At 35.3% G+C, this 12,169-nt stretch overlaps 1 protein-coding gene across 6 annotated transcripts in view; it reads left to right on the top strand.

Moving 5' to 3' along the window:
- The window catches only part of ITGA4 (integrin subunit alpha 4), a 93,471-nt gene that overhangs the window by 38,567 nt on the left and 42,735 nt on the right, over positions 1-12,169 (top strand). For 5 of the 6 annotated variants that reach the window (XR_004273281.1, XR_004273280.1, XM_032292764.1 and 2 more), the window contains 3 exons: positions 570-615; positions 988-1,142; positions 3,827-3,981. Coding sequence is in view for 4 of the 6 variants with exons in the window: in XM_032292764.1 (XP_032148655.1) it covers positions 570-615; positions 988-1,142; positions 3,827-3,981 (356 nt within the window). In the remaining 2 variants the exon portion in view is untranslated. Of the gene's footprint in view, positions 1-569; positions 616-987; positions 1,143-1,300; positions 2,292-3,826; positions 3,982-12,169 lie in introns of those variants that run through there. The other variant, XM_032292766.1, reaches the window with a different exon arrangement.

Raw genomic sequence — 12,169 nt, 5'->3', positions numbered from 1 at the left:
TTTTTTTTTTTTTGAGACGGAGTTTCGCTCTTGTTACCCAGGCTGGAGTGCAATGGCGCGATCTCGGCTCACAGCAACCTCCGCCTCCTGGGTTCAGGCAATTCTCCTGCCTCAGCCTCCTGAGTAGCTGGGATTACAGGCACGAGCCACCATGCCCAGCTAATTTTTTGTATTTTTAGTAGAGACGGGGTTTCACTATGTTGACCAGGATGGTCTCGATCTCTTGACCTCGTGATCCACCCGCCTCGGCCTCCCAAAGTGCTGGGATTACAGGCGTGAGCCACCGCGCCCGGCTATCATAAGTTTATGTTATATCATAATGGGATGAATGTTGTACATGAACAGATTCAGAGAAAAGTAGGAAAATATTTGCAATAAATACAGTCAAAAATCTTTAATATAAAAAAGTGGAATGAATATTAAAATATTAGCATATATTCTCCAATTAATTTTCTGTAAATAGTGTTTTTATGTAGTCAAAGACGATATGTAGTTAAGTATTTATGGCTGAAAAGTAATTCACTTTGACTAATGATGATCATTAATCTGTGTTGTTTTTTATCCTACAGACGTAGCAGTTGGTTCTTTTCGGTCTGATTCTGCTGTATTGCTAAGGTAAGACTGATATATTTTACTGCTTAATGACAATTTGGTTTAATTGTAAATGATAGAAGGCATTGTTTAAAATCGGCAGTGATAGTGACCTCATGATGTTCTTTTGGTATTTGGAAGTTTAATTATTGAACTTGAGGGTATTTTTTTCACCTTACATAGATATAATTAAATCATCAAAGTCAATGTTTTAAGACATTTAAATAAAATTTCTTTACCTCTGTTAACAGAAATTAGAGTAATTAGTATGTACACACGTAATAAGGAAGACTCATGAAATTACTTGATGAATGTAAACTGACAAAACAAATACAGTTATCTTCTTAAGGAAAACTAATTCTACAATTAACATTGTTAATTTTATTTCCTTCTTAGGACAAGACCTGTAGTAATTGTTGAAGCTTCTTTAAGCCACCCCGAGTCAGTAAATAGAACAAAATTTGACTGTGTTGAAAATGGATGGCCTTCTGTGTGCATGGATCTAACACTTTGTTTCTCATATAAGGGCAAGGAAGTTCCAGGTTACATTGGTGAGCATGCCTCATAGAATTAATGCTTGATGGTATGCAGTTCACTCATTAATCCCACATTCCTGTTTGTAGCCCTCACTGGTTTTCACCAATGGAGCTCTTCTTGAGAGCAGGGGAGAGAAACCACCTGATGCATACTCTTCCTCTTCATCTTCCAGATTCTTGCTTTGTTCTAACCAATGAGTTGGGCACATTAGAAGGCTGTAGTTGTTTAGAGATTATGGCAAGAAGCAAAGGACATAGTATCACTTGCCATATTATTTTAAGGAAAATCAACTGAGCTTAACCTGTAAAACCGCTTTCTTCATATTTTATCCTATTTCAGTAATTGAAGAAAGCCAGGCATGGTGGCTCATGCCTATAATCCCAGCACTAAACGAGGCTGAGGCTAGAGCCCAGGAGGTCCAGGCTACAGTGAGCTGTGATCACACCACTGCATTCCAGGCTGGGCAATGGAGAGATACCCTGTCTCAAAAAATTATAATCATAAAAATAAATATTAAAAAACTGAAACTAGACCTGATTCTAATTTCTATAAATAATACGCCTGTTAATAATTTACTGACTACAAGTTCCTGAGAACCATACCCATTTTCCTATGTATAGGCAACTCTCAATTATCTGCTGTGGAGAAAGTATCATTGACACAGCTCATCCAAAATTGTGGTGGGGAATCCCAAATCATGTATAAGTGATTTTATACATATTATATTTTTGCTAGCAGATTAATGTTCCTAATTATGTTTATTTAGGCTAAATATAAGAATAATGAAAGTAGCCTGTGGTAGGAGAAGAGCATACCTGGGATTAACATTTGGAGTTTAATAATTCATAAAGTTTATGATCCCCTATTAGGACCTGTCAAGAGTTTATCGTATTCATGACCCTGCAGGCTGCTTTCATCTAAACAACATGAAAGGCCCACACACTTATTAAGTCATACCATGGATATGTAATAGAGGTCTTAGTATGTATTAGCTTGTAATGAAAGGTACACAATGAGCCTGGTATCTCTATTTTAGATCAGAGTCACTTTTAATAGTGCCCTGGAAAAGTCATGGCCAGAGCTACAGTAATAAGAGGGTGGGCAAGCCTTCATCTAGTTATTGATTGGAAAATGGCATTTTGAGAGCATGACATCAGAGTAAATTACACATTAACACAGACAAGCTGATGGATAATCTGAAAGACACACATTGAGTAGATGGGGCTCTTTCCCTTTATGTAAAACCAGTTTCCTCTACTAACAATTCCATTGTGACCAGATATTTTTAAAAATAGTTGAAGACAAACATATAAAACCCATAAATAATCATCACATTATTAGAGAAACATACCTTATAATTATCATAAAATGACTCTTGGTAGAAATAATTCACATTAATTACCTAAATGTTTAATAAATCCAGGACATTTTGACTCTGAGAGTGGATTATTTTCACCTCTTTTTCATTTACTCTTTTTCTGAACTCAGGGCAGTGAACTTGTAGACAGCTATTTTAGTTGCAGTGCTTTGTCTATGAGGTATTGAATCTCAGTTATAATTTTGAAATCCAATTGGCTTGGACTTTATTATTTTCCAAATAAAAAGATGATTGAAGGATTTATTTGAAATGTATAAAGAGTAATATAGATTTTATATTTATGTTTCATTGAAGTAAGTGGGTAAAATTCTTCTAGAAGTATAAGTCACTCCTAAAATAAAAATGAACATGTCAAGAATTATGTAAATTCTTTAAACTATCACTTACGAATTATTGCCTCTATATAATGAGTGACACCTCAGCAGACTATTAGATTCAGCTTGCATTGCAAAGAACCCATTTAGATTCATGAAATTGTTCATATTTTCTTGGTAAGATCTGGCTTGGAATTTTTTGTTTGCTTTTAAAATTTTTCTTTTTCTTTTCTTTGTCTTTTTTTTTTTTTTTTTTTTACTAATTTGGAGATCTTCATGAGCACATAAGTATTTATTATGCCAGATTTGAAATAAACCCTGCCAAACAGCTAGAATATTTGAGAGAATTTTTTTTAATTGCACAAAATAACACTGGAAGGTCAAACCAGAAACCAAAAAAACACAGAGGAAGAACAGATAATCAGGGCATTAAGACTGGAAAGAAGACATTTTTGAGAAAACCGTATTTATAGATTTGACTTAACCATGTATTCATGTATATAAAAAAGCAAGCCTTCAAATCAGAAACAAACAAATGAGTCTTAGATATGAAAAAATTAGTCATATATAAAATTAGTCATATAACTGCATCAGATAGAAAACACAGAACTATGTCTATACTTCCTTAGTCAATGTTCTGAGGACAAAAAGGTCTCCAAAGGAATATGAAACTTTATGCAAGACTTTTATTAGCAACAATTTTTATATTTTTTGAAATTTTTATTTATAAAAGGATTAAGCAAATAACTAAAGATTTTAATGTTAATAGAAACCTAGAGGTAGAGGAAAGTTTGTAAAACTTTATTTATAAAAACAATTTTTAAAATTTGTATGTTAATTGTTCCCTCTTTTATATTTCAGGTTAGTTTTTAAAAAGCTGTTTAATAAAGAGAATTCCAGATACTAATATTTCCAGTAGTCTGTATAACTTTGACTATTATCACTTCAAAAATAACAATAGAAGCATTAGGTAATTAGATTAATGCAATTCTCTGTATTTTTGCAGTTTTGTTTTATAATATGAGTTTGGATGTGAACAGAAAGGCAGAGTCTTCATCAAGATTCTATTTTTCTTCTAATGGAACTTCTGATGTGATCACAAGAAGCATACAGGTGTCCAACAGAGTAGCTAACTGTAGAACACATCAAGCATTTATGCGGGTAATGTAAACTATTTTTTATTAATATGTATGTGAACTTCAACATTGTCAACAGAGAGCAACTTATTGTATTGGTATCTTTTTATAAAATGTAGATAAAAGCAACTGTTACCTACCCCTAACTATGACCTGTTGTTCCAGTTAAAGTATTAGACAATCTCAACCCAAGTGATTTAGAGTCGTCTTATTGTATTATCCTTTTTCACATTTATCACATTTGACCTCATCATTTGAAAACACTGCCTTTTCCTTTCTAAAATTTCAATTTGCCTATCTCTGTTTATCTACTTGCCTGAAATGTACACTTTCATAGCTCTGAGCCTCAGATCTATTTCATGGTACATTTTGAGGGGGTGGGTCAGTGGGGCAGGGAAGTTAGTTTGCTTTTCATATGACTCCAACAAAGCAGAATCCAACATGACTGCTTCTGGATTATGTCTTTGTCTCTGTGCCAGCTTTGTCAGTGATGTCAGTGGGAATTTGCACAGTTGTAACATGGTGGGGATCATCTGTGGGCCAGGACGACGGCTCTCATGATGGTTTGGGGTATGTCCTGCCAAAGCACAGCCGATTTCATGTTTCTTTTATTAAAACACTCATTCCCAAACTGATTGTCGCACTCCTCACATTGGTCAAATTTTATCATATGAAGCTGTGCCAGGTCTTTTTCATTAGGGAATGGTGTACTTCATCAGAAAATCTATTGTCACAAAAAGCCAAACTATTCCCAGGAGTCCTTTCTGGGATTTCAAATAGTTGCTTCAGCTTAGGGCTTAATTTTCCCTTAGATACTTATTCCAAGCAAATGCAAGCAAGCATCAAGACTCCAATATGCTATTAAATGCTAAAAGCAATAATCCCCATGCTATTTCCTCATTTCCCTTAACAGTTTTTATTGTTGCACTAGAATAAAGCTATTAGATGGTTTGGAGCCAAAAGTATAGAATATTAATGTAACCATCATTTATGTGGTAGGAATTAAAGAGGTTCTTTTTCCCATGCTTCATAGATGTTGTTTTATTTACCTTAGTCAATTGTAGAGACAAATATTGAGACCATTTTAAAGGGAATAGAAAGGCCAACATTAGATATTCACAAAGAAAAACATGGTGTTAAATTTGTAAAAGTGATCTCGTTTATTCAGTTCTGTGTTTCTTGGCATCATTCCTATAAATAAGAGATCATCAAAATTGTATACCTTTTTTGGAATAAATTTGTAGCAGAAATAATTAACAGAGGTAAGTGTTTCTCTGCATATGTATTTGTAGTATTACCATGGTTTTGATGGCAGCAAGATTCAGCCATTGCCTTTGTACCATATTGAAAATGTTAAATGATAGCATTTACTACTGGGATTGTACATAGCAGAGACTTTTTAAAAAATGGTTGTTTCCTTCAGTATCTTTTTCTCTTCCTAAGTTACCTTGCTTGTGTTTGGAACACTTTTAAAACTCGTAGATAGAAAGCCATAAACTTACTCCAACCTTCTCCTTTGTAACATACCCACACAGAAGACAAGAATCACAATTGCAGCTACCCTGAACTTGAATTCTGTCAAGGATCCGTAGCTGTTACTTAGGAAGGTGTAGGAATGTAATGAGTGTACTTTCCTACCTCCACCAGGGTGGTAGCGCAAGTCATTAGGAAACATTAATACTCAAAAGATTCTACAGTCTGAAAGAATAGGACAGCAACTTGAATTCTTCCATCTTCCCAATAATACCACAGAAGATGAACAGCCGTCAGGATGCCTGGGTTGTTCCTGTGTTCCATAAAATGCATCCAGTACCAGAAGTGGGAGTGTTAACATATATGTCTAGTTTATCTCTGCACTCTTTACAATGAAATGAAGTGACACTTGTGAATTGTGTACTCAGGCCCACAACCCTCACTTGTCAGAGGACTCCCTGCCCGTCTGTTGGTTGGGGATGCTTTACTTACATAGTTGTCCCTACTGACCATTTACTCAACTAATTTGATATTTAGTGAATACCTATAGTGTATCAAATTCTGTATACATCAGTGAATAAGACATAAAAAGATTAGTACCCTCATGGAGCTTAGTCTACTGGGGCGAGACAAAAAATAATATGAAAATATACATTTTATAGTATTTTGGAAGATAAGGGTGACAAATGAAAAAGGAAGGCAAAGTACAGAAATGTGCAGTGCTAGAGAAGGAGTGGCATGTAAAATTGTAAATCAGATATTCAGAGTAGGCTTCATTCAGAAAGTGATATCTGAGCAAAGACTTGAAGGAAGTAAGGAAGTTGCCCACATAGATATCGAGGGCAGGTCATATGTTTAGGGTATTACAGCCACAACACCTGTTGGGCTTCTTAAAACACAAATTGCTGGCCCCCATCTAGAATCCCTTAGTAGGTCTGCAGTGAGGCCTGAGAATTTGCATTTCTGCCAAGTTTCCAGGGGACACATACTTTGAGAACCCCTGGTCTAGGAGAAGAGTATTCTAGCAACAAAAGCGGAGTCAAAATACCTAAGAATGTACCTGGTTATTTTAAAGGACAATGGGGGGAGGCAAGGATGGCTAGAAATGTAAGCAAAGGGAAGAATGGTGGGAGGAGAGATCACAGGGAACCTGTGGCTTTTTCTCTGAGAGAAAGGAGGATCTATAACAGCATTTTGACAGAAGTCACATGATCTAACACAGCAGCACTGTAGCTGCCGTGTTGTGAATAGAGCAGGAGATCAAGGGTCCACCCATGGAGAAGAGGCTACTGCAGTAACGTAGGTGAGAGATGTTTCCAACAAAACTGGTGGTGGTAGATGTGGTAAGAAGTAGTTGAAGTCAGTTTGCTGACATCCAGTTTAGAAAGAGAGGCTCTATGATGACTCCAGGATCTTTAGCCTGAGCCACTAAGAGAATGTAGTTTTCATTAACTGAGACAATATTGCAGGAGAACACCTTTTGAGTGGAAAATTCTAGAGTTCAGTTGTGGGTCTGCTTAGCTAGAGACACCTATTTTAAATGTAAATATCAACTAAGCTTTTGTATATTCTTGAGTTGAGGAGAGGCAGAGAACAGGAAAGGTAACTTAATATATCTTTGGCATATGGATGGTATTTAAAGCTATATAAGATGGCTGAGATCAGAAGAGGGCCAGCGTCTGCACTCTGGGCCACTACATGAAGAGGTTGGCGAGAAGAGCCTGCAGAGGAGTTGAGAAGGACCAACCAGTAAGAAAGGAAGGAAGTCAACAGTGTGGTGTGTCCTGGAAATGAAGCTAATAAAGGAAAGGGAGAAAGCATGATGATGTTTTTTATACTGCAGCTTGATCGAGTAAGATGAGGGCTGAAAACTTACCATTGGATTTACAATGTGGAGGCTGTTGGTGTTGGTGACAAAGGCATTTCAGACAAGTAGTAGAGGAAAGGAGAGGAATCAGAAATGATATAGGCTATTCTTTCACAAAGTTTTGGCCCAAAGGTGACCAAAGAAATGGAGTTTGGGGGTCAGTAGCTGAAGTGGAGTGAAGAGTTTTCTGGGTTTTTGTCTTTTAAGACGGGAGAAGCATTAGCATGTTTTTATGCTGATAAGCATGCTCCAGTAGAGTGAGAAGCTTGGGATACATGTGACAGGGGAGAAGAACTGGAACTAAATTCTTGAAGGCAAGAAGGGAAGGATTAAATGTACAAATGAAAGGGTTGGTTCTAGATAGGCACGTGCCTGGTTCATCTGAGTATGTGCTTACAGATGCTGGGTAGATGTGGTGATGGAGACTATGGAAGTTCTCATCTGATTGCTTTAATATTCTCTGAACTAAAGCAAACTCATCAACTAGAGTAGGGATGGAGGAAGTGGTATTTGGAATTTGGGAAGAAGATGTAAAATAGTTTTCTAGGAGAACGTGAGAATAATGAAATAATACAAGATGATTGTCAGATGATGTTTCAAAAATCTAGATGGTGTTCAGGACCACTTGCACTCATAAAGTGAGTGTAACTTGTGTGGTGTGGTTTTTTTCCAGTCATGTTCAATCTTACAGGCAGGAGTGGATGAAGAGTTACAATTAACCAGGGTTTTGGTTTGGTCAAGAGAATAAATTGAAGCAGGCTAAGGAGGGGGCACACCAAGAGGGTAAGGGACCAGGAAAGAAATTTGCATTGGAGATCCCAGTATGATCAATTGTCGGAATTGACTATTAAAGGGATCAAGCTGCAAAGATTTCATAGATATTATAAAATATAAAAGCCCTTGGAGACTTAAAGGTGAGGAAAAGGTTGAATTTTGCTTTTATTTTTGCTCACAATTCTTTGATTACCTCATGCAAATGAAAGTCTTTAAACTTACTTTTACTTGCAAAATCCATTACGTTCTTTGATGATAGGGAATTTGGCTATCAAAAACATTCCAGCTCTTAAGTTTGTGTAAAACCTACGTTTTAAAAAAAATCATTCTTTTTTAATCACAGTTCTTTTGTTTTATGCTAGATCTTCTTGGTCTGGAAGTGGCGTTTTTAGTAATCTAATAAGGATCTATATTAAGCTGGCATCTAGATTTTTGTTCTGGTATGTTATTTTTCTGAGGCCATGTGTTCATTTATCTAGTTGGTAAGGGAATCAGTTTTCTTAAGTCTAATCAAAATTAAAATATTATCACACAGGATTACTTGATTGGTAATTTTTTTCCTCATAAGATAAGGAAACATCTTTTTTTTTCTGCTTTAAAAAAACCGTTGTATTTTAGTTGATTATAATTATGTCAAGCTTTAATTTTTGCCGTTAAAGCCATACAATTGTTAGATTTTGCTAAGTAGAACGTAGAATTTAACTTTGAGAGTTCATAATGCTGCTTCTGTAATAGAAGGGAAATAGTTAATTTCATTTATACCTTTTAGTGTTTTATCTATTGAAATCCTCTTCTATTAGACAACACATTGTACTCTATGAAAAGATGTTTCCCCATTCATGTAAGTATATGAAAATCTTTGGTTTTGCTTTATTTAAATATACAGCTTGATCAAATTTTAGAGATTTCTTAAGACAAGGGATGATTTTGAGGCAATTTTAATTTAGAGAAACCCAAATTGTAATTTGAAGCAGTTTTTAGAAATGTTAGAGCCCCCATGGGAGTGGAACTTCCCTTGAAATTTTGCTGGATGATATCGCTTGGATGATCTTGATGAAATCTCTGCGTCAAAATATCCACTAATATTTGAGAAGAGAAGAAGGGTGCTACACTGGGATGACAAAAGAAGCAATAAGATCCCCTGTCTGTCTGCATTTCCAGTAAGGTTAGAAATACTGGCTTAGTTGCTGAACGAAGATTGCCTGTCCCCAGAGGTATTCTGAGATCCAGTAAATTCAGTGGCCTTAGCATGTTTTATTAAAATCATGACATCAACCTACCTGTGTAGTAGATTAGTTAATTCTCTTCTTTCCCTTGATTCCTCAAATTTCTAAATTTTAGATTTCTGAAATACAGGGAGTTTATTTTGTTATGTAAATCTTTAGGTGACTTCTAAAACTTATCTTTTTTCCATAGTAATTTCAGGAATACAAATGTGTATTGACTATATTTTTGTATTTTTTTAAATTTTATTTGCTTATATTGTTGAGTGATACATATACATAGTTTAATAAAATGTCATTTGGCCCAAGTAAGTAATTTTTTAACCATAGCACATTATGGGCTGATTCATATATGCAGACATTTCTGCTGCAAAGCTGTCCAAGCAAACTGTATAACTGTACTAATATTATGGTATTCCAGAACTGAATGGATTATTATGACATATGTTAATTCTTTGTTAGATTTATTTGAGGCAGGACATTATCTTTTGCATATTTGTGTTCTTAGAGCTAGCACAATCCATTACATAAGGCAGAAACTTAATACATGTTTAACAAATGCATGGATGCTATGTTCTTGGTGCTATTTAAGAATTCTATTAGAGAAAATCTGAGAATGTCCTATTGGTATAATGGTTAGGGCATTTGTCTTGGGGGTGCTGTCTTTTCTCAGGAAATTGTACTGCCACATGCCTGACTATTCTCTACCACTTGAGCCAAGCTTACTAGATAAAGTGACTGTAATTACACAAGATGGTGATGGTTCAGTTATCAGTCTATGTCTTGGTCTCAGCTTCTCCTCCCAGACCCCTACGCTGGCACCAGAGAGGTATTTCAAAAATCTAGTATTTCCTTGCTTAAAATCTTCCTGTGTAAGAGCCTCCCCAGACCCTTTTATGTGTAGATTCAGTGGTCCTGTTTCTTCTGTATTTGGGCATGCCTATAACACAATACTCATGCCCACACTGTCTATGTGGATTTGTGGAACTTGCATTGTGACAGGTACTGACTTTCAGTTTTATATCCCTAGAGCCATCTTGAACACAGTAGACCCATGAATAGACGTCTTCAAATATTTATTCCCGACATTATTTTTTATTTAGTGATATCTTATAAATGTTTTGGCCCCACCCTTTAAATAAATTAACAGGAGGACATGGGCCTGTTGCTCAGCTCTCAAGTTGTCCAGAAATACAGATTTCCATGAAAGTCAAGCAAGAAGACAGACGTTATGTAATTTCAGGCATGTGCTAATTTGCATGCTTGTGGGCACCCTATTTTATGTAATTGTCCATAAAAATGTGGCATGGAATCTTCATTATTTTTAATATACATAGCACATGCCCATCCAAATTTAAAAATGTAAGCAAATCTACTTTTTTACTCCCAAATATTTAATCACTTTAAGACACTTTTGATATTACAGCTTTTGTCCTTAGGTGGAGCTGTTAAAGTTAAATAAGTGTGAATATCTGTGCGGTTTTTGCAAGAGTGCATGTACATTTTATATATTGCGAGAAAGGCATAATTAATAGCTAATTAGGATAATGAAAGTAATATACACCAGATGTAGAGAAGACCTTGTGGAAAATTAGTATGAATTAGATAGCATGTGATTTGGTCAAAGCAAGCTTGTTGAGAAGAATTAAAACAGTGGACATGTGGAGGGACAATCAGTGGCTGTCTAGCTCCTATACCTAGGGAATAATTTAATCAAGTTTGCTATTGTAATACTCAGGGCCTCAAGCTGTTTCATTTTCACAAGTCAATAACTTGGGATTTGGCCTTGATTTTCAGCATTCCTATATGGTCAAGGTTTCATGTTGAGATGATCACTTACCAAGTAATTTAATAAATGCATCTCTGTATAAGAATGGAAAAGTAATCAGAGATCTTGAGTACTCTGATTCAGGCTCCAAATCTTCTAAACACTGTTGAATAAATAGAACTCTATTCCTTGTTCTGTAACTAATTTTCTATTTAATGTTGATTGGTTGGCAGTAGTTCAGTTTTCTTATTCCTCCCAAATGTTCACCAGAATCTCTGATTCTAGGAAACTGAAATTTAGTAATTTCTTGGTTGGCTTATGTACCTGCATTTTGAAGCAACATATAAATCTTATGTCTGCTTCACAGACATTGTCATTTAACCGTCACAACAATAAGGTATAGGTATAACCACCATAATTGTTATTTTTTCCATTTTCAGATAAGATAACTCAGCTGGAAACAAGAAACTTGTCCAATGTTACATAGATAATAAGTGGTGGACCCCAGATTTGAACACCAGTTCTCTACCTTCATACCACTATTGCTTTTAAGCACTAAATACATAAATTGATAATGTTGTAAATGAAAAGAGGAAAAAAAGATTACATCCTTTTTGTTTGTAATTACATAAAGACATAGAAACGATATAGTCCTTTATGTGGTATGTGTCATCTTTATTAAATTACTTCATTGATTTTTATCAAACGTTACTATATAAATAATATAGCAACACAGCAATAATTTGTGTGATAGGGATTTTTTCTATATTCCTTAAGGATTATTAATTGATGAGCTTTGAAGATAATCTATTCCTTATTTGCTTTGAAGCAGTAATATTTAAGCCATATTGCAATCCTGAAATGTCTATAGATAAATAGAAACCTGGTCCACTGACATTACCCAGTAGGAGGTCTGTCAATTGCAGTGTCATGGGTCTACTCTGAGGAACTCATCTAGCATAATATAAACCTCAATTGTGGTTTGATATATCTAGCCTGGGTGAAAACACTTGACTCTTTAATGGTCAAGAGGGAATTTGTTGAATCTGTTTTTTTTTTTTTTTAATTACATTTTAGGTTTTGGGGTACATGTGAAGAACATGCAAGA

Source organism: Sapajus apella, unplaced genomic scaffold (genome assembly GCF_009761245.1).
Source record: "Sapajus apella isolate SASKATOON/1434 unplaced genomic scaffold, GSC_monkey_1.0 scaffold28, whole genome shotgun sequence".
Taxonomy (NCBI): Eukaryota; Metazoa; Chordata; class Mammalia; order Primates; family Cebidae; genus Sapajus; species Sapajus apella.
This window is presented reverse-complemented; position numbering and strand designations above follow the sequence as displayed.